Source organism: Colletes latitarsis, chromosome 6 (genome assembly GCF_051014445.1).
Source record: "Colletes latitarsis isolate SP2378_abdomen chromosome 6, iyColLati1, whole genome shotgun sequence".
Lineage (NCBI taxonomy): Eukaryota > Metazoa > Arthropoda > Insecta > Hymenoptera > Colletidae > Colletes > Colletes latitarsis.
Window position 1 is genome coordinate 11959504 of NC_135139.1, and position 26041 is coordinate 11985544.

The 26041-nt window shown below is 37.6% G+C and overlaps 1 protein-coding gene across 2 annotated transcripts in view; it reads left to right on the plus strand.

Moving 5' to 3' along the window:
- Positions 1 to 26041, plus strand: part of Tei (irregular chiasm C-roughest protein teiresias) — a 506172-nt gene that overhangs the window by 376504 nt on the left and 103627 nt on the right. The window contains exons 8-9 of one of the 2 annotated variants that reach the window (XM_076766980.1): positions 4191 to 4334; positions 12342 to 12614. In XM_076766980.1, the coding sequence (XP_076623095.1) occupies positions 4191 to 4334; positions 12342 to 12614 (417 nt within the window). The remainder of the gene's footprint in view (positions 1 to 4190; positions 4335 to 12341; positions 12615 to 26041) is intronic. The other variant, XM_076766981.1, reaches the window with a different exon arrangement.

A 26041-nucleotide genomic window follows, 5' to 3' on the forward strand; every position in this document is an offset into this window, starting at 1 on the left:
CCCCTCTAGTATAGAAAGCTAAAGACTAAATTGAATGAAAGATTAAATTGAGATTGAAATTAAAATTAAATTAAATATGATTATATTTATTATGATTCCTCAGCTGTCATTGTCGTCCTCGAAAGTATATTTTGATCAGTCTTCGGTTAGTTTTCAATTTGTCTCCGTTGAATGGTTTTCGATCGAACGTATTTTAATATAATCCAGAAAGGAAAGTCGTTACAATTTCTAACATTTCAACGTCAAGATTAATGCTGTAATTTTCAACAAAATATACCTCTTTCGTGTATGATATCTCAAGAAAAAATAAATTTTCCTCGATTGAACTTCAACATTTCCCCTTTTAGTCTGCAGATGGCTGTTAACTAAGTTCTGACTCGTTGCTAAGTTTGATCCAAACGTTCCACATATAGAAGATTGTTTCCAACTTGCAGTCGTGTCAAAGGCAAAATTTCCCATAACGGCTTTACCGAAGAATCCACTAATAAATTCGAAATGAAACGTCATACTTCTTACTCTCGTCGCTACAGAAAGCTTTCGTTCACGATTATTCAGAAGCGGATTAAATTCCCTTAAATCACAGATTTATGGACAGAAAGTCGATCAATATACTGATTGCCATTTTCCAACAGTTTGTTTCTTTTACTTGCTTTTAATTAAACTTTCCCTTTTAGTCACTATATGGCTGTTAATTAAGTTCTTGCTCGTTGCTGAGTTTGTTCCGAAGACTCTGCGTATTGGAGACTGTTCCCAACTTGTAACCTTATCCAAAGGTCTGTTGAAATAGCCTTCCCTATGAGTCCACCAGAGCAGAGTTTCCGAAACTCTAGTTCTAAAACCACGTTCGCATTAAGATTCTTTGGGGTTACGGAAAATTTGAAAAATCGTAAACCACGTTTCTCATTATTTCAAAGAATAATATCCCACAAAAATTTGCGAAGTCACAAGCGCTTAAATTGCGTTGTAACACTCAAGAAACAAAATTAAACATCACCAAATATTCACATTCATTAGTTCGTGGCGTGTTTGAAAAATGATAAAAGAAAATGAGCATTGTCTCTGTTGACTTAAACGCATATAACTTTTAAGTGGCCCCGGATGACACTTTAACATGTTGACTGTCACACCAAACCCCTTAAATTGCTCCTATTTTTAGACAATTGGAAACTACCCACAACTCGTCATAAAACTTACAAATTAATATTCAGGAGTCCTATCTAGATTTATTTTCTTTAGCATCTAATCTTCAAAATTAATTTTTTTATTGAACCCACATACGGGTGACGTATCAATTGATGTATTAAAGATCCATAACTAATATAGTCTTCTACGTTTAGTCGCCTACGAAATATTCAAAGAAATCGTTTCACTGACGATGTACAGACCACAAAGAAATAATTCTTTCTCTAATTTTTGGAGAAGAGTATTTCTAGGAAGAAGAACGAACGATGATTCCCGTCAAATCGTATCGCAGAGACGCGCTAAAAACAATCGCGAGAAAAGCCTACGGGATGAAAGTTTCGCGAACGAGTTCGATGAAACGGAATCCACCTACGCTTCCGTTTCCTTTCTTTTCTGTTCGAGTAACCCGAGCGGGCATCCCTTACCTCGCCGTGTTCCTTTAGCGTCTGATTTCGTTTGGTTCGTCTGCGTTTCGAAGGAAGTTTCGCGAAGTGGATGGCCGGATCGCGTGTACTAATTTTATTAACCAAGAAATAACATCGATAGGATTTCGGTCGATTTAGCTTCGACGTTCGTAACGTTGTCACTCGGACAGTTCATTGTCGGCACTCTTCTATTAACAGCGAGTGCTTACATACATTGGAAATCATTGGATCATCCCCTAAGTGATGTGAGTTTTAACAGGTTCGCTGCGGTACAAGACACACGCTCCCAGCGTCGTATTTCGTTCCGTGCTGGCCATACTTCATCGAAGCTTCGTTGCATGCTAAGAGAATACCACCATAAATCTTCTACTGCTTCTTATCGATCGTTAGAAATTGTGAAATTCTTATATGCTCCATCGGATACGCGAGACAAATTGTAAAGAACAACGAAAACGAATCAATTCGTGAAATAGAGAGTATTTCAACCCTTTGTGCTCCGAAAGTCTTTATTAGCCCCTTGCCTGATATATTAAAATCATATTCGTAAAATAAATCTATTCTTTTTCGTGATCATTCCTCGTACGAACAAATTTAAACAAAATTAAATAGCATACGTTTAAAAAATTATTTGGAATTAAATTGTACGTTAAGCAACTACTAGTTGCAATTCTACGATGTGAGTTTTAAAAATAGAAAAATGTATATATAATTTAAATTTTATTCGTATATTTCCTAAACTTAATTTGTGTTATCATAAATGAAATTTGAATCTATTATGTTTGTCGCCAGTGGAGTGCAAAGGGCTAACGCGTTGAGAGTTAATAGTTCAATGGCGTGCTTGTTACTTTTTTGTAGGGTATGATAAATTTAAGAATATGTACATTAAGTCGTCCCATAATTTCGTGCCATTCGATATTTTCAAATTGACAAGGATACAATTTGAAATTTAGTAGAAAACAAATAAAATTTGTCAGGTCAGGGAATTCTCGATATTTTGAACACACCAACAACAATTTATAATGAAATAAATAAATATCGTGTCAAAACTCGAAGTACGGAATAATATAGTTTCATTAAAAAAAAATAGACGTTATATTAAAAAGTGGAATATCACTTGTTAAACGCACCTGTCTGACCATACACGCTATTTCTATTTAATTTTACACATGCCTAACAAAAAGTTGCGTACCAACATCAACGATTCATAGAAATTTGAAACAAATATATAGCGTGTCGAAACTCGAAACATGGAATAAAATAGTTCCATTGAAAAAAAATAGACGTAGCATTAAAAAGTGAAATACAAATTGCCTGGCGTGTCTATCTGACTATACACGCTACTTCTACTTAATTTCACGCGTGCCTGCCTCGAGAACATTCAATTTTCTCGAAAACATCTTGCATGAAAAAACTTTTACTCTACGTACTTGACTTACTTCTTTTGAATTGGATTACTCCCATTACAGTTGTATAATTTATTTATAAAATTTTCTTTTTAAATTATGCATTGGATCAGAGTTAGATGAATTGAACCACCAAGCAACGAATAAGAATTTCAGATCCATTTCTGTACCAGACCTGGGCAAATTTAATTTGAAATTAAAATAACAATAACTATCTGTTATTATTTATTTTCAACCGTGATTTGAAAATAAAAATAATAGCGATTAATTCGAAATAAAATAGAGTTGCTTCGTTATTTCTTTACTTCAAATTAGCTAAAAGAAATAATCCTAGAAAAAAGATTTATTTTACGAAATCTTTATAAAAATATACAAAAAGAGAAATAGTGTAAACAAAAGTTGTGATCCAGGCCCAGAATTCGAAAATCAATTGCCAAAATTAACGTGGTAGATGGTCCTAGTTGTACTTGCGGAAATAAAAATCAGGATGCAAACCACTTGTTATGGCAGTACCTCTTCCTGGGTAACCAAAGAATCAAACTAATTGACAAATTCAGGAAACATTGAATGCTCTCCTTCAGAAACCTATAGCAATTATTTATATTACCCAGATCTAACCCAGACCTATTATTTCAAATAATATTGTTTCAAAAGTGCCCAAGGTTCCAAACTAGCTTTTGTTAAGGTCCTTCGACGGATCTTCCACAAGCAAAACCGCCCGAAAAAGCCCAGTTCGCGACTTTATATTCGTCGTTCGGGGATAAAACACGGACAACGAACGGTCCAATAAACAATGCCTCGGGCGATTTATTAAATTAAGGTTTTCGAAGCACACAATATTTTCTGGGACACGAGGACGGAACGGACGAGCCCTGTACACCATCGCGTATTATTCTGAGTCGACGGCGCGTAATTCTGCACGCAGCTAGATTTTTCAAAGGACAATAACGCCGTCGCGCGGGTCCGCTCGGTTCCGCGTCGTTCTGGCGTCGCGCCAGCGTCGACCGCGTAATTCTAGGCGGTTAATCGGTAGACAGCCGGGAATCCGCGGGAATTCGCGGGAGGCTCGCCATGCGAGCGCGCGCGGAATCGTCGCCAGGCCAGCCGGACGACGTTTCGCCGCGCGATGTTTCCACCGAGTTAATTTGCGTATCCAGCAGCCTCCGCGTTTGTGTTTCAGACAATGGACCGCCCGTCGAGCAGAGCGACGACGGATGGCTGAACTTCACAAAAATCACCCGCGCCGAGAGCGGATGGTACAAATGCTACACCAGACACATGCTCGGAATTTTCACCAGCATCGGTTATTTTCTCAACGTCCGCTGTGAGTAGATCGTTACGTTCAATCGACCCTGCCGCGGCCTCGTTTTAACCCTTCCGTTCCTATCAGGATCGAATATTCCGCCAGAGTGCGGGAATAATAGTCTCGAAATTTCATCCATTAAAAAATACACTCTCTAACCATTTCGCTACTGTAGACTCGCGATAAATTGTGATTGAATAATCTTCGAAGTCAAATACAGATCATGTTTTATTTAATTCTTGACTACCACATCAAACATGGATGACGAGGCTTTTCAGTAATTAATTTTTACGTTGAAATGTTAAAGGAAATAAATGTGAATAGTCAATGGTAAAACCATAAAACTAAACTCAATTTTGGACGTGTCGACAGATAAGAACCGCAAAGATAACATTTTTTTAATATTAATTCACTACCCCAATTATTAGGGTGCTTACAAGACAAAACGTAATTTACGTAATTTAGTTTGAGCTTCATTTCTTTTCTTGTATGGAATAAAAAATTATGAAACAAATCATGGACAAAACAGAACTTTGAACAATTTAAAAAGTTTAAAAATACCACATGGAAATTTTATATTAATGTTATCGAACGACCACGTTTATATTTTTACAATTTTTGGGTCCCATCATGGTAATTAGTGTGTAATTTTGAAGTGGTGGAACATAGTTAAAAAAATTATAATCCTTAATTGTTAATTATTGTCTAAAATTGGCCTGGGAGGCCTTTTTATTGATACGCCCAAAATTGAATTTTATTTGGGGGTTTTACCATGCTTATTTGGATGTACCCTTTTAAGTTGTGTACTTTGCAAATGTCTCAAATCAAAGTTTTGGTCTCCTGAAAAATCTTAAGCATCGACTACATTCGGATTTTGGAAGTAGAACAATTTTAATGATAATGATAATTTACTGGGTAGCCACGTATGAGTATACATTAAAGAAAAATAAAACAAGAATTACAAATAGTATGGTTTAAAGAGTCTAATGCAAATTCTGGTTAGGTGACTCTTCTGAATAAATTATAAAGAAATATAAAAATCACTGTCACTTAAAAAATTACGACTCGTTTAGAATATTAAATGGAAACGAGTACTAATCCACGAGTCAATTTTTGGATACATACAATATACAACAAAATTTGGAAGAACTTTTTCCTACTTCAAAGATATTTGAAAAATTTTGCAAATAATAAAGCTTTCAAACAGTTCGATCGGTTGATCGAACATTTTTACGAGATTCGTATAATAGAGAATCTGCTACACTTTTTAGGGCACCCTGTATAACTGGAAAAGCGTTCCTTATGGAATTTTATTACGGGGCTGATGATTGCAAACGCAGATGCTGAGAAAGTCTCGGACAAGGGCTTACGAAAGATTAAATATTTTTACTACTTTTGCCCGCTTCACACCCCCTCATAAACTCGAAGCACAGTCGCGCTGGTGCTCGAAATTTTACACCCTAACGCCTTAATGTCCTTTAATTACTTTCGGCAATCCAATATTTTTCATAGAGTCGTCCTTCCTGGAATCCTGCTTCTCCGCACCTTGTTCCCTTCGCGACAGAGTATTTTGCAATTCGGCTCGCTCCACTTAATTTAACCATTGAAAATAACGATCTACGATCGCGTTTCGTACGCAGAAAGAGAACAAGAAGGTTTCACTTAAAATCGCGAGAAACTCTGCGAACGGATTCGTAGGTAAATCTGAAAGAATTGGATTAAAGTGCAGACTCTGAGGTTTAATATTCCATTAATGAAACTGCGGAAAAAATTTATTCAATTTCCGTACGGTCTCGAAGTTTTAAACGATTGGGCGCGATTTGCTTCGAGGCGAAGCCACCGTTTGAAAAAAAAGCATCGACGAGGAAAATGGGTCAAGATTTAAAAACTGGGGCTTCGAACTTTCAAAATGCTTTTCCTTTTAATCGTTATACTGCGCTTTTCGCAAAATTACGGAACTTCGAAATTCGCCACTTTCCAACCCCAATTAAAGTTCTTTAATTTCGTCGAGGAATTCAATTTCTGGAGACTTTCAAAGCTTTCAGGGATCCCATATTTCCGGTAATATGTGATACGAAGCAAACATTGAAATCAATTCAATATTTTATATCTGCTAATAAATGTGAAACAACCATTTCTCCTAGATTAAAGTTTCATTGTCACAGAGAAATTCATTATTAAATTTACTGTTTAATCTAACGATCATTCATTTCCTGGAAATTTAACTTGCTTCTTATTCCTTAGTGGAGAAAAAAATAATATCAAAATCAGATTTCACGCCTCGAAAAACTCCAAAACCGTTCGTTCATAACGAACAATGTATAAACAATAACGCTATTAATTTAGGAGTTTTCAAAATATGAAAGTGACAAAGGACAATTTGCGCGGACACGTTTGGTCTACGCCCTTAGTTTCGAAATTTTCCATCGCAATTTATCGCTCTAGCTCTGCAAATTTGGTCGATAACGCGTTAAATGCCCAGCTAATTTTGTTCCATTTTCCACTTAGGCGGCCTGTAAACACAGAAAATGCATTTATTTTTAACAAAAGACAACAGGCAAAAAACCTCATTTTTATTTAAAATGTTTCGATAAAATCCATTAAGGACGTGTATACATATTTGTTAGTATCGTACAAATTTTAAAGTGCTATTATTTAAATTTGATAAATTTGGTACTCAGGCCCACAGTGAACCAGAATTGAATTTTACCAGATTTTAAACTCAACGCAAAATTTAGTAATTCTTGAACTAGTCGATTTTATTATTTTTCAGTTCTATTAAGAAGTAATAATGTAATTAATTATTACTTAAGTTTATTGAGATATTTTTATAGGTATGGATAATGTTGAATTTTCAAATGGAGCCTTATTTTCTTTGTTTAGATAGTCCTTGAAACATTGGACGTTTCTACATTTTGCATTAGATTGTATAAATTTTTAGAAAACTCACCACCAATAAATAATGATAGATCTCTATCTAAACCATATTTAACGGAGGCTACAAATTAGCATTACATAGCTTAACGTCGTTTCCATAACATTCAGGAGACATAAATCCATCATAAAACGTGCAAACGCTCGAAAGAATTGCAACTTGATTAATTTCCTCGTCGCAAAAGATAACAAGACCACGCAAAATTAGTGTAGCTTGCGACACTTAGAAGATTGAATATTTCGCGAATCGCGAATCTTCTAAAATATTTCATATCTCAATAGTAAATTGAATAAGCCTCTAATTATACCTCGCAGAGCAGATATTTCGGTTACTAATGGCGAATGGCTCAAACCACCCTCTCGATTCGGTCCCCCGACTAAGCAAAAACAACAACCGTCCGCGAATCGGGAAAGAGTATTGTCTATCCGTTCTTGGAAGGGGGTGGACGATAGTCGAGCAGACATTCCTGCTAATTCGGAATGCGAAGGGGTTCGTCGTCGCAGCCGATAACCGGAAACCACAGTCATTTGTCAAGAGCGGAAGCCACCGAGCCAGCCGGAAATTATCCGTGCCCTGTCGTGAAAATTTGCAAATTTCCTACCGTGCCCCCCTCCAGTCCCTTCCATCTTGCCATTCTAACACAGACCCAGGGAGGTTATGGTCCCCCTTGCATCTCGTGAAACCATCCCCCCGCTCTTCAAACCCCCCCCCTTCGACCATCGTATTCCCCACTTCAGCCACTTCGGTTCCATTCGCACCCCTCGGCGGACGATCCTGGATACGGGTTTCCGAGCACCTAATCTCTACGCAATTTAGATGGCTCGAGAGCACCTATAAACCAACCGTCCTCCGTAGGAATTATCGATTACAGTGCTACCACGTCCTGTTCGAATCTCCTGGCCCGGATTACTTATCCACGGATAACGTCGAGTCGGGTTTTAAACGGTGCAGCGATTTCGCCCCCGACCACCAAAAGGGCACACGTTTCGGTCGAAACGCGAAGTTTCCGGATTCGACGCGAAGTTTCTTCGCAGATTGAATTTTACGATTTCTTTTTTTTTTTTATAAGTTCGAGGATCGCCAGAGAGTATACCGCGGCAATTCTGGCGCCTCGACGATTTCGAAATTGTTTTAAACTGTTCTCGTGATACCTGCAACGATGATAATAATCAGATAAAATGCTTCACATGGCGATATTTTCTTGGAAATTTTTTAATGATAATTGGAGACTATCTTTTTGATGGAAAGAATGTTACCGTGTAAACACTGATTAGATTTCCTTGCAAGGAAGCTTCTCTTCGACGTACAATAGAAACAGAAAAAGTAGTGTTACTTGTGATTTTTAATTTTATTTGTAAAGTATTTCTTTTTGTAAACCACGTAAAATATATAAGTCTGCAAGACGCGATTCTTGAACGTAAATTGGAGGAATTGTTTAGAAAAAGAATGCTCCGCCGAGAATTCCGACAGACTCGTGAAGTTTCAGCAGTTTGATGTCGATTACGATATTAAAGGCTATGGTAGCGACTTACTCGGCGACCTGAGGAATGGAGTAACGTTGGTGAATATTAGCTATTCGCGGAAGAAACTCCTTAGTCTCGAAACTCCAATTTTCGACATCGTTATGAGAAAAAAACGTAAAAAGAATTCGAGGAAAGTTTATCCTCTGCAGAAATATGAAAAGGAATTTTATATAGCGAAAATGGAGGAAACAGTCGCGGAAGAAGCATGCTTGTCGACATAATTAAAAAGGCACTTTGTAATCGTCCAAAAAAATAACGAATTTCGATGTTCTTTATTTTTTAAAGCGATATAAAAAAGTATATTAAAGTTTGCTTTCCTCGAAACTGATCCTGTTGAATTCTTTTTTTTCGACCCTCGAATTTAGGATCACGCGCGGAGTTTAAAAAGTCTTCTTTCGAGCCTTTATCCACGGAACGTTAAGCTCCAGAATCTGAACTTTAATCCCGTTTTTTTCTAACGAAGTAACGATTTGTTTTTCACGAACTTCTAACTTTTTCGAGTTTTTAAAATTTTCAACCCTGCATTTGGGTCACAGAAATTCTATTCATGCTGCTGAAGTATTAAAATTTTACTTGTTTTCCAAAATATCAATGTATTTACAATAATACACTCACCCTGCTCGTAAAATGAGGGAACCAATTGTACAAGTATTATGCGTCAGAAAAGATGGAGAAATCAAGACACAAAGACTGTAAAATAGAATTGCATAGACGACTGCTTTGAGATCTATCACACAAAACTTGATTGCTATGGTAAGTTATTTGTCTCTGTCTACAGAGTAAAATTTCCTTTACATGACCTGAGTCGTCAAGGAGTTACATATCATGAAATACTGTTGGACAAAAGTTCCAAAAGCTGTTTACAACAACGTAAGACGATTTCAAATCCGTGAAAAATTTGAAATTTTGAGATACGAAAAAAAACCTTGTACAAATCACATAACTAATATTCATATAACTAAAGAGAATTTTCTTTTCCAAACAATACGATTTTCAAATCTCTATTACAACTAATGATAACATTCTTGTTTTTCTCGAGTACCAACTGTGATATTTCTCTTCTCAAATATATTTTTATTCGTTGGATATTCTTCAGAAACTTAAATCACGTAAAATTAAAATATAAGAGATATTACTTGATTATTTAAATTAAAAACGAAAAATTCGGAAACGCGAACTACCCTGTAAATATTGTGCAAACTTTGGTTCGCGTACATTTACCGAGCCCGCGAGACGTCAGAGGCAGATAGGTTCACGATGCATAGATCCCATCGATACAACGAAACGCGACAGTCTCCCGCATCGGGGATCAAAGCTCGCGTCGTCCGGGATTTCCCGGGCGATAGATCAAATTTGTTGGTAACGAGAATCGCCATTAAAAAAGCGAAGGGCTGTGTACGGGCTGGGTAACGAAGAAAAAGTGGAACTACTACCCCCTATCCTCCTCGTCCCTAACCTGGAGTGTGTTTGTTATAGCGTCATGACTGTGTTTGCTGTTAAAATTCCGAACAAACTACAAGACAAACGAGGTATAGTGGGGTGGTTGGACGAGCCGTGGGCCTGGGGGTGTGACGGGGCGGCCGAGGGAGGGTGTAAAAGCCTCCTATCGTCGCATCCACCACTTTGATCCCTTTGTTTTGTTATAGGATGAGCCGGAGGATCAGCTTGCTAACTCAAAGGACTGCTCTTTCTCCGACCATCCCCCTTCCGCTCGTCTCCAACCCCTTTTTCCCTTTCTTCCACTTTCCTTCCGTCTTTCTTTCTCGTCCACGGACCGATTCCCACCCTCCTCCGGACGACTGACTCTAATTCTCCGTCGAAGAGATACCCCCGTCGACACCCATTCCCTTCGTAATTGTGGACACAGCGTTAGCTCGAGAGCAAACGATCGCGGGCGTATAATTCCGTAGGTAGAATTGGAAAAGGGATGGCGCCGGTAGCGTCGAGGACGACGGACGCTTGCGGGATCCTCGACGTCCTCGTCGTCGTCGCCCGTGGAAAAGATTTTGCTAAACCCCACACGTGGGAACGCCGCTTCTACCCTTAACTTTATCCCCGGTACGTGCGTCTGATTCCTGATGCAAGGGGGATGCTTCCTTGATATCGATGACAACGTCGTCCGACTCGAGTATCGGTTTAGGATACCTTAGATAAGGACGTACGTGGGCGTAAAAGTACCCGGGCTGCTCGAGGAATTGAAATCTGTAATTCTTTCTGGGGCCGGAATCTAAGGGATGAAATTTGGTATTTGTCTTGTGGACGACCGAAGGACTCAACTCGACGAGTAAACTTTATTGGAAAATCCATATTGTTGGCTGTGTTCAGAGACACTCATATTTGATTGCGTACTATGATAGTTATGATATCGTGTTTGGCCTCGATTTAATTAAAAAAACTTTTAAAATACGCTAGGTCTCAGGAAAACGTGACCAAATATTTAAAAAACGTAATTATATTAATATCAAGGTGGATTTTAAATTATTGTAAAGACCAATTTCTTTAGATTAAAATACAAATGATTTGTATAAAATAAGATTTTTTAGGATGTAGTAATTGTAGAAGTTACCTTAAGGAGTTCTTGTTAGAAATAATTCAGTGAGAAACCTTATTTCTGGAAATGAATGCAAGTAGTATTGGTGAAGGCTTCTCAGACGTGCTGACACCATTGTCTGGCTGAGTAATAGCTCATGGTACTAAATTTAATAGACCACTAAATGAACAGTATACATGCCCGTCTACGCCACTGTCTTTATTACTTATCGTCTGTATTGTCAAATAAACCTCAGTCCAGTGTTTGTATCTGGTCATTAAAGGTTTGCAACTACAAGGTACAAGCTTTCCACAAGTAAAGTCTGTCTTTTGAAGTTACTAATACTAAAATAATTGGAAAACAAAATAAAATGCACCACGTGTTACGTTTGACCCTTACTACTTAAACTACGTCTGATCGATTACCGATCCCTACTACTTAAACTACGTCTGGCCGATTACCGATCCTTACTACTTAAACTACGTCTGACTACATACCGGTCCTTACTACTTAAACTACTTTCGCTTACAAAATAACAAGAAAAATCATAGTATAATAAATTTTCGCCCTAATATAGAATAATACATTAATACTCGTATATCGAAAATGAGTCAACAAATTAATTTTGCTGATAATAGTTGAACTTTGCTAAACTTTATCCGAATACAATGAAACGAAACCCATTTTAAAACTTGACCTTTTCCTACTTTTGAACACTTTCAACCATTTAGAGGAAATGGGTATACAGGAGCTAAAATCTACCCTTGAAGAAGAGAATGTTAAATATTTGCATAGTAATAGAAACAACTTTTTTCTTAATGATATTTTCCATACAAATTCTTAGGATACACGAAACATTTGACCCCTGCCTTACAACGCTTGCAATTGTTTTAATAAAAAATAATACTTGTTTACTAGAGCGAATGAGGTCCTGTCAAATAAAAAAGATCAGTGGATCCCCGTAGGAACTGAAGAGTTAAAGCAAAAGAAAAATCGTCTGACTTTTGTATTGGCCCTCGCTTTATTTAAATCAATTTTAGACGATCCAGACATGGAATCGGAAGCGGAAGCCTTGAACGGTGAAAATACTGATTCCCGGAAAATGGAGGTACAGATCGGTGGCGCGGTGACATTGGAGTGCGACGGTGGTTGTTGGGGACACGGTTCTGGAATGGATCCAGTGGGTGGGCCTGGACCACTGGCGCTGAGTCGGGTCGTCTACCAGGAAGCCGGGGAGTATCGATGCGTCGCACCTGATCGAAAAATGCAGGACACGTGGCGAGCACAGTTGCCCTACCACATCAAGGTCACTGGTGAGTACCACCAATTCATTTTACTTCCGTTCAATTCTCCAAGATTCTCGAAGATTGTAACTTTTTACGATCTTCCAAAGTGGACGAAGATATCTTAATAAAAATAGTTAAAACCGAAATATATGTAATACCCATACAATAAACAAAAGTATATCTATAATGTGAATATACTACTCTTTCTATACGGAAGGATAGGAAATATCGTTTCTTAATCTTTTCGACTGTGACATACCTTTTCAAAAAATCTGATGATTTTCATTTTTTTAACTACGTTCCATCGCTTCGAAAAATCTGAAAAAATGACACATTAATAATCATAGCAAAACTCAAAAACTGTAAAAATATAAATGTGGTCACTCGATAATTTCAATATAAAATTCGAATCTAATATTTTTGAATTGTTTGTAATTCCGTTTTGTGACCAACAATTCTAGAAAATTTCACAAACGTGTAAACCTTCGTTTTCATAATTTTCTATTCGATGCAACAAAAGAAACGGGGCTTAAGTTTCCGTGTAACTACCCTAACAGTAGTAGCTTACAACTTTCTAACGAATTTGCAACAATCCTTGTACCGATTAATATGCATTAAAAACCAAGGATGAATTTATCGCGAGCACCTCGAACGATAATTTCGAACTCGCGGTCGCCCGGTATCATAAAATTAACGCTCCTTCGAACCACTTGGAAAGAATTATCCAATTTTCTTTAATTATTGTTCGCGGGCGGTGTTCGACGACCTCCTAATTGCAAAGCTTCTCCGAACACGCTTCAGATAAATTACATTCAATCCCCGGGTATACTTCGTTCGCTAATTTGAACGATCGTTTTCCTAACGGGAGCAATTTCCTGCGGTTTGCGCCCAAAGTCAATCGTTCACCTATTTCTGAAAAGCCCTCCCGAATACATACTCGTTCTCTTTGAACGGGGACGCGCGTAAATACCGCGGCCGTTGCCTTTAAATTGTCCATATTCATTAACCGTTTTACGCGTACGCGACCGTTCCGTGTCTGTTGCGCATTTTAAAACAAGCTTTACACACGCAACCGAATTCAGTTGAGGCAGAGTAGAACGAACGAGAATGGAAAATTAGAACTTCCCGTCGAGCGTGCTCGGTCACTTCCTTTTTTTTCTCTTCCTTCTTCAGGCAACGTTATTATCGTCTTTCGTGATACCGCGGCGAAAGTCTCCTTCCGACGATGCATCGCGTTCGACCGTGGAAAGAAAGGATCTTTTCTCTCTTTCGAGAGACGAAGAATTACCTATAAGAAGTACCCATAAGCTCTACTTCAGGAAAATGTTTCATTGAAATATATTCACTATTGTAGGAATTATGGCTGTTTGAAAATTGAACCATTTTTATGTGATTTTTCGGTATGTAGGTTTTCGGGGGTACGTCTGTCCACCAAAAATGGTTGCAACTGATCCCCGCAGCCAAATATAATTTTTTCAGAATGATTTGAAATTTTTTAATTTAATTTTTTAATAACTTTTTAAGGAAGCCCATTCTTAATTGTCGTCTTATATTGGCCTCTAGAATTTGCCATTAAAATTTTTCCCAAGGGTGGCCGAACATTCCGTATATTATATTAATTTATTTATTTATAGCAAACAGGCGAAATACATGTCATTGCAATCTAATTTGAAAAACTATTACAACACACATAGTTTTAACCTTAACCAAAATTAAGTAATCTCAGAAATTGTTGGATTTAAAGCGTTCGTAAGTTTAATTAAGAACAGTGTAATATACTGCAAAGTAACAGTAACAAGCTCAATCGTTTTTAACAAATTTGTTTATCTTCATAAAGGAAGAAAAAGAAGTTTAATGTATGAACTCTAAATTAATACATTTTTAGAACACTTCTGCGCCAGCATTGATACTAAAATAACAATTAAAACTATGCAATGAATCGTTTTACTGTCGCCCCTTTCTATCGACACATGTTTCAAACAGGTGGCGACAATATCAAACGCGTACGTACCAAGTTGTTTGCTTTCCAAGGATCAGCACAGTATTATAAACAAATGCAGCTGTTCCCAAAACGATGACACAGGGCTATAGATAATAATATCTATTTCTTGCGCTAGAATAAGCTCAGAAACAAGCTGTTAAACTGTGGTATTCTCTAAACGCGACGAAAGATTGCCACCATCGACTGTTATCGAATTTCTCGGTTACTTTAAACGGAAACATCCGTGGTTCTCGTCACTTTTTCTCGATTCTCTGTGCTCGATCGCCGAAACACTGCATTTTCAACGTTTCTCCGATCGTTCTTCCAGCAGACTGTTATAGAAATACGTACTAGACGAATATCTTCCGAACTGCCGACGTTTCGTGCGGATCTAGATGTTTCAACGCGAGAAAGCGAAAGGAAATATCGAAGTTACGCCTTCGTGCTTATATGCATATTGAGTGCCTACCGAACCTTTACCATTTCTGACTGCGACTATCGGTCTTCGTTTTACACTGCATGGTTTCTCGTGAGACATTATGTCACGGAAGATTGATTTTATGGGCCCGATTGTATATCGTATGAAAACTGGTGATCATTGTACGTAGGAAATTTTATAGTTAGAAAACTGTTGTTTAATCGATCGTGGTAGATTTAGTATCGAAAATAGTTACGCTCGCACATAATAATCACATAATAAGAAATAAAAGAATTGTGTCGGCGATAACCACGAACGTTTTATCGAGGAGTCACGATAAATACACGATGTGTTTCGATATCGTCGCGACTGGTACAGGGAAATCTACGCACAGCAGAGATTCACCATCGCCCACGATGGATCTAAACACATTAACGAGCTATTGCATACAAAAAACCCTCTGTACTAAGCCAGCTTTACGAGACACCAATTCCCATTCCGAGCCATAAACTTGTTTTCCATCGTCCCTCGCGTACGCCCCCACCGGGGAAACGTTCCCCTATGTGTGTACGCGTGCACGTTTAGGGACGACACTGCGTGTGCCTCGAAGATCAAACAGAAATCCCGTTGCGACGTAGACCTTCTACCCTCGACTTCTCCTGCCTCTCCCCAGTCAATTTCCCCGAAACTCGAGAAGTCGAATGTTCGCCAGAAGGAAGACACTGTCGCGAGCCAGCGACTTTCCTCGTAGATTTTTTTCCCCGAGACATCGAATGGCGGAAAGCCGCGAATGAAACGACAGCGGATCATGGACAACCAAAATGGACGCTCCGAAAGAAGTTTAAAGGGCTACGTATACATCCAAACCATAAAAAACGCATGAAATGTATTTATAAATTTATAATAGAGGAGTAAACACTTTCCAACGCACCGTTTTGATATTAATTTGAACATTCATATTTCGTTTTAGCCGGTTTAAAACATATTCAAACAGTATCAAACTCTACGTTAGGTGAGTTAACACTCGTTGTACAGGCATACCAGTTTTATTAGAAGGATTTCTTGAATAAAACACTCTTTCTTATTTTTATCAATTTATTATTTTAGTTTGGGAGTTATGACACTTTAAAGCATTGCATGAAAATTCTGTGAAGCATTTCGCCGTCGATTTCTCTCAAAAAGTAGTTTTTCGTGTGTCTTTTCTTTGGTTGACGCTTTACGGAAAAGTTGATTAATACTTTTTTGTAGGCATCCATGGGCTCTACTTCAGAGAAAAATTTCAATAAGATCCATTCACTATTGTACGAGTTATGGTCGTTTGAAAATTGGACCATGTTATGGGGTTTTCTCACTTTACGGGGTTGAGGAGCTGGTTTCCAAATATTTTTGGAATTTCTACTTATTCTACACCGAAATACGCGTAGTTTGCTTTTTTGAACATTAAAATCATCCAATCCGTTCGGGAGTTATGACACTTTAAAGCATCGCATGAAATTTCTGTGAAGCATTTCGCCGTCGATTTCTCTTAAACAGTCGTTTTTCGTGTGTCTTTTCTTTGGTTGTCGCTTTACGGAAAAGTTGATTAATACTTTTTTGTAGGCATCCATGGGTTCTACTTCAGAGTAAAATTTCAATAAGATCCATTCACTATTGTACGAGTTATGGCCGTTTGAAAATTGGACCATGTTATGGGGTTTTCTCACTTTACGGGGTTAAGGAGCTGGTTTCCAAATATTTTTGGAATTTCTACTTATTCTACACCGAAATACGCGTAGTTTGCTTTTTTGAACATTAAAATCATCCAATCCGTTCGGGAGTTATGACACTTTAAAGCATCGCATGAAATTTCTGTGAAGCATTTCGCCGTCGATTTCTGTCAAAAAGTAGTTTTTCGTGTGTCTTTTCTTTGGTTGACGCTTTACGGAAAAGTTGATTAATACTTTTCTGTAGGCATCCATGGGCTCTACTTCAGAGAAAAATTTCAATAAGATCCATTCACTATTGTACGAGTTATGGCCGTTTGAAAATTGGACCATGTTATGGGGTTTTCTCACTTTACGGGGTTGAGGAGCTGGTTTCCAAATATTTTTGGAATTTCTACTTATTCTACACCGAAATACGCGTAGTTTGCTTTTTTGAACATTAAAATCGTCCAATCCGTTCGGGAGTTATGACACTTTAAAGCATCGCATGAAATTTCTGTGAAGCATTTCGCCGTCGATTTCTCTCAAAAAGTAGTTTTTCGTGTGTCTTTTCTTTGGTTGACGCTTTACGGAAAAGTTGATTAATACTTTTCTGTAGGCATCCATGGGCTCTACTTCAGAGAAAAATTTCAATAAGATCCATTCACTATTGTACGAGTTATGGCCGTTTGAAAATTGGACCATGTTATGGGGTTTTCTCACTTTACGGGGTTGAGAAGCTGGTTTCCAAATATTTTTGGAATTTCTACTTATTCTACACCATAATACGCGTAGTTTGCTTTTTTGAACATTAAAATCGTCCAATCCGTTCGGGAGTTATGACACTTTAAAGCATCGCATGAAATTTCTGTGAAGCATTTCGCCGTCGATTTCTCTCAAAAAGTAGTTTTTCGTGTGTCTTTTCTTTGGTTGACGCTTTACGGAAAAGTTGATTAATACTTTTCTGTAGGCATCCATGGGCTCTACTTCAGAGAAAAATTTCAATAAGATCCATTCACTATTGTACGAGTTATGGCCGTTTGAAAATTGGACCATGTTATGGGGTTTTCTCACCTTACGGGGTTGAGGAGCTGGTTTCCAAATATTTTTGGAATTTCTACTTATTCTACACCGAAATACGCGTAGTTTGCTTTTTTGAACATTAAAATCGTCCAATCCGTTCGGGAGTTATGACACTTTAAAGCATCGCATGAAATTTCTGTGAAGCATTTCGTCGTCGATTTCTCTCAAAAAGTAGTTTTTCGTGTGTCTTTTCTTTGGTTGACGCTTTACGGAAAAGTTGATTAATACTTTTTTGTAGGCATCCATGGGCTCTACTTCAGAGAAAAATTTCAATAAGATCCATTCACTATTGTACGAGTTATGGTCGTTTGAAAATTGGACCATGTTTAATATTTTTGGAATTTCTACTTATTATACACCGAAATACGCGTAGTTTGCTTTTTTGAACATTAAAATCATCCAATCCGTTCGGGAGTTATGACACTTTAAAGCATCGCATGAAATTTCTGTGAAGCATTTCGCCGTCGATTTCTCTCAAAAAGTAGTTTTTCGTGTGTCTTTTCTTTGGTTGTCGCTTTACGGAAAAGTTGATTAATACTTTTTTGTAGGCATCCATGGGCTCTACTTCAGAGAAAAATTTCAATAAGATCCATTCACTATTGTACGAGTTATGGTCGTTTGAAAATTGGACCATGTTATGGGGTTTTCTCACTTTACGGGGTTGAGGAGCTGGTTTCCAAATATTTTTGGAATTTCTACTTATTCTACACCGAAATACGCGTAGTTTGCTTTTTTGAACATTAAAATCATCCAATCCGTTCGGGAGTTATGACACTTTAAAGCATCGCATGAAATTTCTGTGAAGCATTTCGCCGTCGATTTCTCTTAAAAAGTCGTTTTTCGTGTGTCTTTTCTTTGGTTGTCGCTTTACGGAAAAGTTGATTAATACTTTTTTGTAGGCATCCATGGGTTCTACTTCAGAGTAAAATTTCAATAAGATCCATTCACTATTGTACGAGTTATGGCCGTTTGAAAATTGGACCATGTTATGGGGTTTTCTCACTTTACGGGGTTAAGGAGCTGGTTTCCAAATATTTTTGGAATTTCTACTTATTCTACACCGAAATACGCGTAGTTTGCTTTTTTGAACATTAAAATCATCCAATCCGTTCGGGAGTTATGACACTTTAAAGCATCGCATGAAATTTCTGTGAAGCATTTCGCCGTCGATTTCTGTCAAAAAGTAGTTTTTCGTGTGTCTTTTCTTTGGTTGACGCTTTACGGAAAAGTTGATTAATACTTTTCTGTAGGCATCCATGGGCTCTACTTCAGAGAAAAATTTCAATAAGATCCATTCACTATTGTACGAGTTATGGCCGTTTGAAAATTGGACCATGTTATGGGGTTTTCTCACTTTACGGGGTTGAGGAGCTGGTTTCCAAATATTTTTGGAATTTCTACTTATTCTACACCGAAATACGCGTAGTTTGCTTTTTTGAACATTAAAATCGTCCAATCCGTTCGGGAGTTATGACACTTTAAAGCATCGCATGAAATTTCTGTGAAGCATTTCGCCGTCGATTTCTCTCAAAAAGTAGTTTTTCGTGTGTCTTTTCTTTGGTTGACGCTTTACGGAAAAGTTGATTAATACTTTTCTGTAGGCATCCATGGGCTCTACTTCAGAGAAAAATTTCAATAAGATCCATTCACTATTGTACGAGTTATGGCCGTTTGAAAATTGGACCATGTTATGGGGTTTTCTCACTTTACGGGGTTAAGAAGCTGGTTTCCAAATATTTTTGGAATTTCTACATATTCTACACCGAAATACGCGTAGTTTGCTTTTTTGAACATTAAAATCGTCCAAACCGTTCGGGAGTTATGACACTTTAAATCATCGCATGAAATTTCTATGCAACATTTCTGGCCTCACGTTATATTTTCCGTAAAGAATTTTTTTTTCGAAGCTGTTTTGGATTTCGAGGGTAATCCTATTCACCAGAAATGTTTGCAATTGACCCCTATAACTAAATATAATTTTTTTAGTATAATTTGAATTTTTTTAATTTCGTTTCAAAATTTCACACCTTCTCAAATTTTTTTCTGGAAAGTGGGTAGGATTTCTAGGTTTTCTAATACTATCATATACCCTTAGATATCTCAATGTGTGATAAAATGAATTCATACCAGTTCCAAAAACAGCATTCTTAAGCAACTCTCATTAGAATCAAATTTTTGTTGTTGTTTATGCTGAGCAAGAATGGCAGTATCTGTATCTTTTTCATTGCTGTGGTTCCTCGAATGAAATCTGTTCCGCGTTATTTTCGAATGTTCAAACGATCATTTTGGAAAAAGGATTTCGATTTTTTCCGTGGCACAAGTAATCTCTTAACTTCTCCGAATCTTCTTTGGACGTTCCCCCGTTGCAAAGCAGTTCCTCGAAACGGATCGTTTGTCGTCCTGACGTATTACGAGGGTCGACCGACTGCATTGCCGAATCATCGACAGCCGGAATATTAGAATTGGATTCAAAACTGGATCGACCGCTAATGGAATTGACTGTTATAAGTTTGTGTGCTCACGCTTCGAGCCGTTAACTCGAAGCCTGCTCCGTTCTGACACGATAGAAGCCCTGGTAATGGATACCTTCCTTTGCTCAAACATCAATGGGTCTGATTGTTTGCCTTTGTGTTGGTTAATTAGAGTGGCCTTTGAGATTTACAAGTTTGATTGAGTTGCAAGATTTCAACGTGTACTGGATTGTGATTTTATTGCGTCGTGCGGGGTCATCGCGGGCATCGTTAAACAGGTCTTAGATGTGAATGCTATAATTTTCATTGTGGATCAAACTTACACATATTACATTATATATAGTTTTCATTTTTTGAAATTATTGTGCACTTTAATGTAATGGCTAACTAGTTCATTGAGTATTTTTGTCTATTTAAAAATTTCTTTTACCTAGCATATTGCGTAAATTAAGTTGGATTACAATACTTGACGTAAATCACAATTTTTATAGCCCATTAAAATTTTTTCTGCCCGTGAACGTGTTAACATTATCATTGCTGATCATTTTCATTGTACGAAAGAAATAAATTAATAACGAATAGGAATAAATTATTCAAAAGGAATACTAAATCGAAATAGATGTACAATGTATTCATTTGAGAATGGAAACTAATGTAAAGTTACGAATTGCGTTTCTTGCTATTTATTATATCGTTGTAACCAACATTTGTGGAAAATTAATTTTGATAAATTACATTGCGAATGAGTTGAGATTAAACGTTTTCAATCTCTGCAATAAGAAAATAAATTCCACTTCACAATTAACTAGCCAAATACAACTAAAATTACAATCACGTTTATCGTAAATAAATATCGTTAAAATTGTCATGAGCCACGTCTGGCGTTTCCCCGTCAATTAATCGACACGTGAATTAAAATATGCATTTTAATTCCTTATCGACGCGTTCAGATTTGTCGCGTGGAATTAATCAATGGACGATTCTATCGAATATCCCGTTTCCAATAGTCGCAACAGACCGTTCCGTGATATACAGGGTGTTCGGCCACCCCTGGGAAAAATTTTAATGGGAGGTTCTGGAGGCCAAAATAAGACGAAAATCAAGAATATCAATTTCTTGACTGAAGCTTCGTTAAAAAGTTATTAACGTTTAAAGTTCCGCCTGTAGAACGGCAATCTGCGAACAGCTGCGTGCACACGATAGTGGTTCTCACTCAGCATGAGAAACTCTAGTTAGTGACGTGTCGACAGCCTTACAATTTTATGAGTGAGAACCACTATCACGCGTACGCAGCTGTTCGCAGATTGCCGCTCTACAGGCGGAACTTTAAACGTTAATAACTTTTTAACGAAGCCTCAATCAACAAATTGCTATTCTTGATTTTCGTCTTATTTTGGCCTCTAGAATCTCCCATTAAAATTTTTCCCAGGGTTGGCCGAACACCCTCTATAGATCCTCCCGTGCTGCTTACACGCCGATGATAAATGCAGATTCTTCTTGCTACCGCAATCGCCAGCCTCTTCTCATACTTGGAACCCCTGCTATCCGGCCCGAGGCAATCCCTGAAGCAATTTCGACTTCTTATTGATTGCAGCTCAAGCAACTCGTGCGTGTAAAGGGCTCAAGCCAGTCGAACGCTATCCACGGGATTTTAAAATCGTTCCCTCGGATTGAACAAGGGGACGCCACGGAAATTATTCCGTCGCGAATCCTCTCGTTTTCTGAGCTTTGTATTTGCCCAGCCGACGCTTTGGATACCTCGCGGGTAGCCATGCATGAATCATGGTTGCAACTATTTTTCCTTCAAAGCGCCCGAGATCTAATTTTAGTTGCTTACGAAATAATTAAATTCCCCCCTCCGATATTTAATTCCAAACGCTAAGAAAGCTAAAGCCGAATTCGCGAAACGTGAAACTAACCTAAAACAGGCTACGCCAACGTTGGTGAATGGTCGTTGAGAACGGAGGGTCAATTTTCTCGCACGACATTTATGTTTAAGCTTTCGAGCCACTGTCCTGGCCACCGTGCGCGCCAGAAACCACCCCCGATTCTCTTTCAACAAATTTCTGATTGGTTTTCGATATATACCTTATATACCCACTCTAACTCGTCGACAGATCGTGGAGGAGGAAAAGAATTTCGTCTGTGAGTTTCTTTCTTTTCCCCCTTTTTTGATAAGCTTCCGACACCACGCGCGGCCAATCGAAGCTAATTCAATATATAACCCCATTCTGCGCTAACACTTATCGAATATAGCAATACGTACTCGAATGGCAAAATAAATTCTTATTATCGTATTATCTTGAGGCAATACTTTCCTTTCGTTAAATTAATTTTGAATGATTAGATAAACATACCTTTATTACAAATGTGATGTATGTCTGTTTATTTTTATTCCGAAATATGAAAGGTTTTGCGCGACTAGAAAAGAAAAGATGATCGAATCACACACAAAAACATTTTAATTTGCATATTTTCTTTACGCCTCGATTTACAAAAGAAAACTACACGCATCAAATTACTTATCAAGAAACCGTTTAGTTTCTGCTTGTAACACAGTGAATAAATTATTTACTATTTTTCGTTGAATGCTACTGAATTCTAAACATGCAAATCGTTAATCCTGTAAACACCTTCCTTAACAGAACAACTAAAAGGTTTTCTAAGGTGATTTTTCCGCCGATCTGTGCATAAAGGAGTTAACAATAATTCTCACTGATTCTAAATACGATTGCAATGTTGAGTTCGATTCAAAGTAGGATTAGGACCATCAAACAACTTTCGCCAATTCTATACTCGAGTGTGTGCGTTGAATCTCACGTAGGCAGATACGCTGGAGGGGTCCATCGCGTTTAGCAGGAACAGATTCCTTCGTGGTTAATTCCGTAACTAATCAAAAGCAATCCTAATACACTCCATGACTAATGGAAAAAATTCGAGAACTCTAGCAGTCCACGACACGCGAGACGATCTATGATTTATAATCACTGTTTCCAAAAGGTTAGCTAGCTAGCTAGCGCGACAGTGAATGTGTTAGTATTAATCGATTGTATTTCTATTTCAAATGGAAGAAGTTACGTCTCAGACGTCACGAAAACAAGTTGCATTTCTAAAGTATTTCTAAAACTATCGCGAAGTTTGTACATGTACTCTGCACTTTGGAACGCAAGAAAGAAATCGTAGTAAGTCTTGCAAACTTCTTGCCAGAGTCGATTTACGATCCAGCAAGCTTACATATTGAAAAATACTTGTATGGGATATGGAATATCAGAAATGATAAAAATAAACAATGTATGCGTAAACTTTTAACTCAAATACATCGTTAGATTATAAAATAATTGCTTATATTTCTATAATCTACGATAAATTACAAATTACAAAGTAACTGAACGAATATTTTCAGAATGAAAACGAAAAAAGTTAGTGGACCTATCCTCGGTAAAATATCATTCGTATGAAATAAAGTAGTCACTTCTGTGATATTTATTTTTAAAAGAATACCCTTGACTTTGACGTCAAACAATCGTATAAAACCGAGGCGACTCGTTGCGTTGGATCTATTTGAATTTCAAATGACTCGCGCGGATACTTAATTAACGCGATAAAATTATTGCTGTTCATCCTCGACGGTCGGTGCAGTGAAAAATTGACGCGGGATCGGAAGTATCGAGATTTGTCGTTTCACTGTGCATATCGTGCGTCGAATAAGGCTCAGAGCTCGCTTGTATCGCGAGATTCGCTTCTATAAATATTGAAGTCAATATTTCTCGTCCCTGTCAGACGTGTTTCGCGAAACCCCACGGTCTTCGATTTTTCCCAGGTTATTCGTTCGTGGAAAACGCGGTTACGTTTTCTTCCGACTCGATCTCGAATATGACAAACGTGCTTCTTTTCCAAACGCGTTTCGAAGTTTCGAAGGCTCGCGAGCTTCGGATCGACGAAGACGATAGAAGAAATTCGTCGTCTCGTTAATACGACGGAAGCTTCTGTGTGTGCGCGCAAAATTCGAGCAGGCGATGCCAAAAATTAGGAACTATGCGAATATTTTATCGATATATGACTATTTTGACGTAGTTATTCGAATATTCCTGATGTTTCGTCACTTTCCTAAACACAGTAGTCTAAGTATAATATCGAGCAAATTAATTACTGGATATTGACACATTGACGACTGTCGACGCCACTGTGAAGTCGTACGAATTTCAGCCGCTAGAGAGCGCTGCTACTGCATTGGCGTCGCACCAATTTTAGAAATTCATATAAATATTATCACAGAAGAGGTATACGAGTAGACCTTTCACCTTATGGACTTTCGTGGCCCAATCTGACTGCTATACCGACCTAAGAATTCGGAGGTGACTTTAATCACAGACAGTATACCTCGTCTGTGCTTTAACATCCTCTTCTCATGAATGGCGGTTAGTTAAGAAACTATTCACTGAATTAGTATTGATGGGCAGACAGCTGTAATGTGTGCGTAAATACATGTAAATTGACTATAGAAGGGATTGAAATTCATTTCTAAATCTGTTGGTAACGTTACGAGTGATACGAAAATGGTAATGGGGTCTCGAGACCCTATAAAAATGGGCCGAAAAAATCCATTGGATGCAAGGTCTACTTGTATACCTCGTCTGTGATATTATATTCGAATAATGTTGACACTAATAACATATTTAAATGCTATATTAAGAGAAAATTTAAAAAATTGTGAATATTATATATCTATTCAAACGTATATAAAAATACAGTAGGTCGTTTAAATCTTGCAATAGCATATAATAAATCATAACGTTGCACATGAAAATAAATTAAATGGAACTTAAAGAATTTGATTTGCAGCCATCGAATGCTCAAGAATCATTTTTATAATTTTATATCGTTGCATAAACAAGCGAAAAGCTTACGATTCTAAAAATGCAATCGGAAGCTGATCGATATTCGCGTATAGAGAGTGTATCGTAACATGTGGGACTGACTTGCTGGATTGGGGATATAAAAACAACGAAAAAAGTTATCCCCTATTTGACCTTATTTCCAAGTTATAGCCATTTTTGTACTGCAGTAATGCACAGCTGCTCACCTGTGTAGAAAGTGTTCGAAATGGCGAACAAAATTTAATTCGAATAATAACTTTCTCTGGTTAATCTTTTAGGGCGAATACATTGCTACTTCTGTCGTATTATTTCAAATAACTCATCTTTTAGACGGTACCAAAGGTGTTGTATTCAATTTAAATCTGCACATTGGGATGACCACTCGATTACAAGAATTTTCTTTTGCATCAATTTTTGACAATTGCATCTCTAAAACGTCTCCATTTCTAATCGTTCAAAATTTTATTCCTAAGATGGATTTAAAAATGAATGCAAGTGCTTCAGATTGTAATTTATCTGAGGAAGTCTGTAAGAACAACAAATATCAACAAAAATGTTCGTGTCCAATGCTTTGTGTTGCCAAATTATTTCTGTGCTGGAAACGAGCGTTGAATAAACAAATATTTTTAAATGGTGCCAGAAATAAAAATCCGGTGAATTTAAATCCACGAACAAAGCGGTCCAGCGTATTCATCCTACTTAATCTTAATCTATTCGTCTCTTAGAAAATCGTTCGTTCGGGAACTGTCTGATTATCCGGCTGAAATGTGGCTGTGCTCGGTTTGTGCATAAATCACATGCGACGTACAACATCTAATGGAACTTCCAATAATCCATGCAATTGATTACTCAAGAAATTGACATAAGATTGACCTGTTAATCTGCCATCGAGGAGAACAAGTCCGATTACATTATCGCCAATCATACCTGTCCAGCAATTGG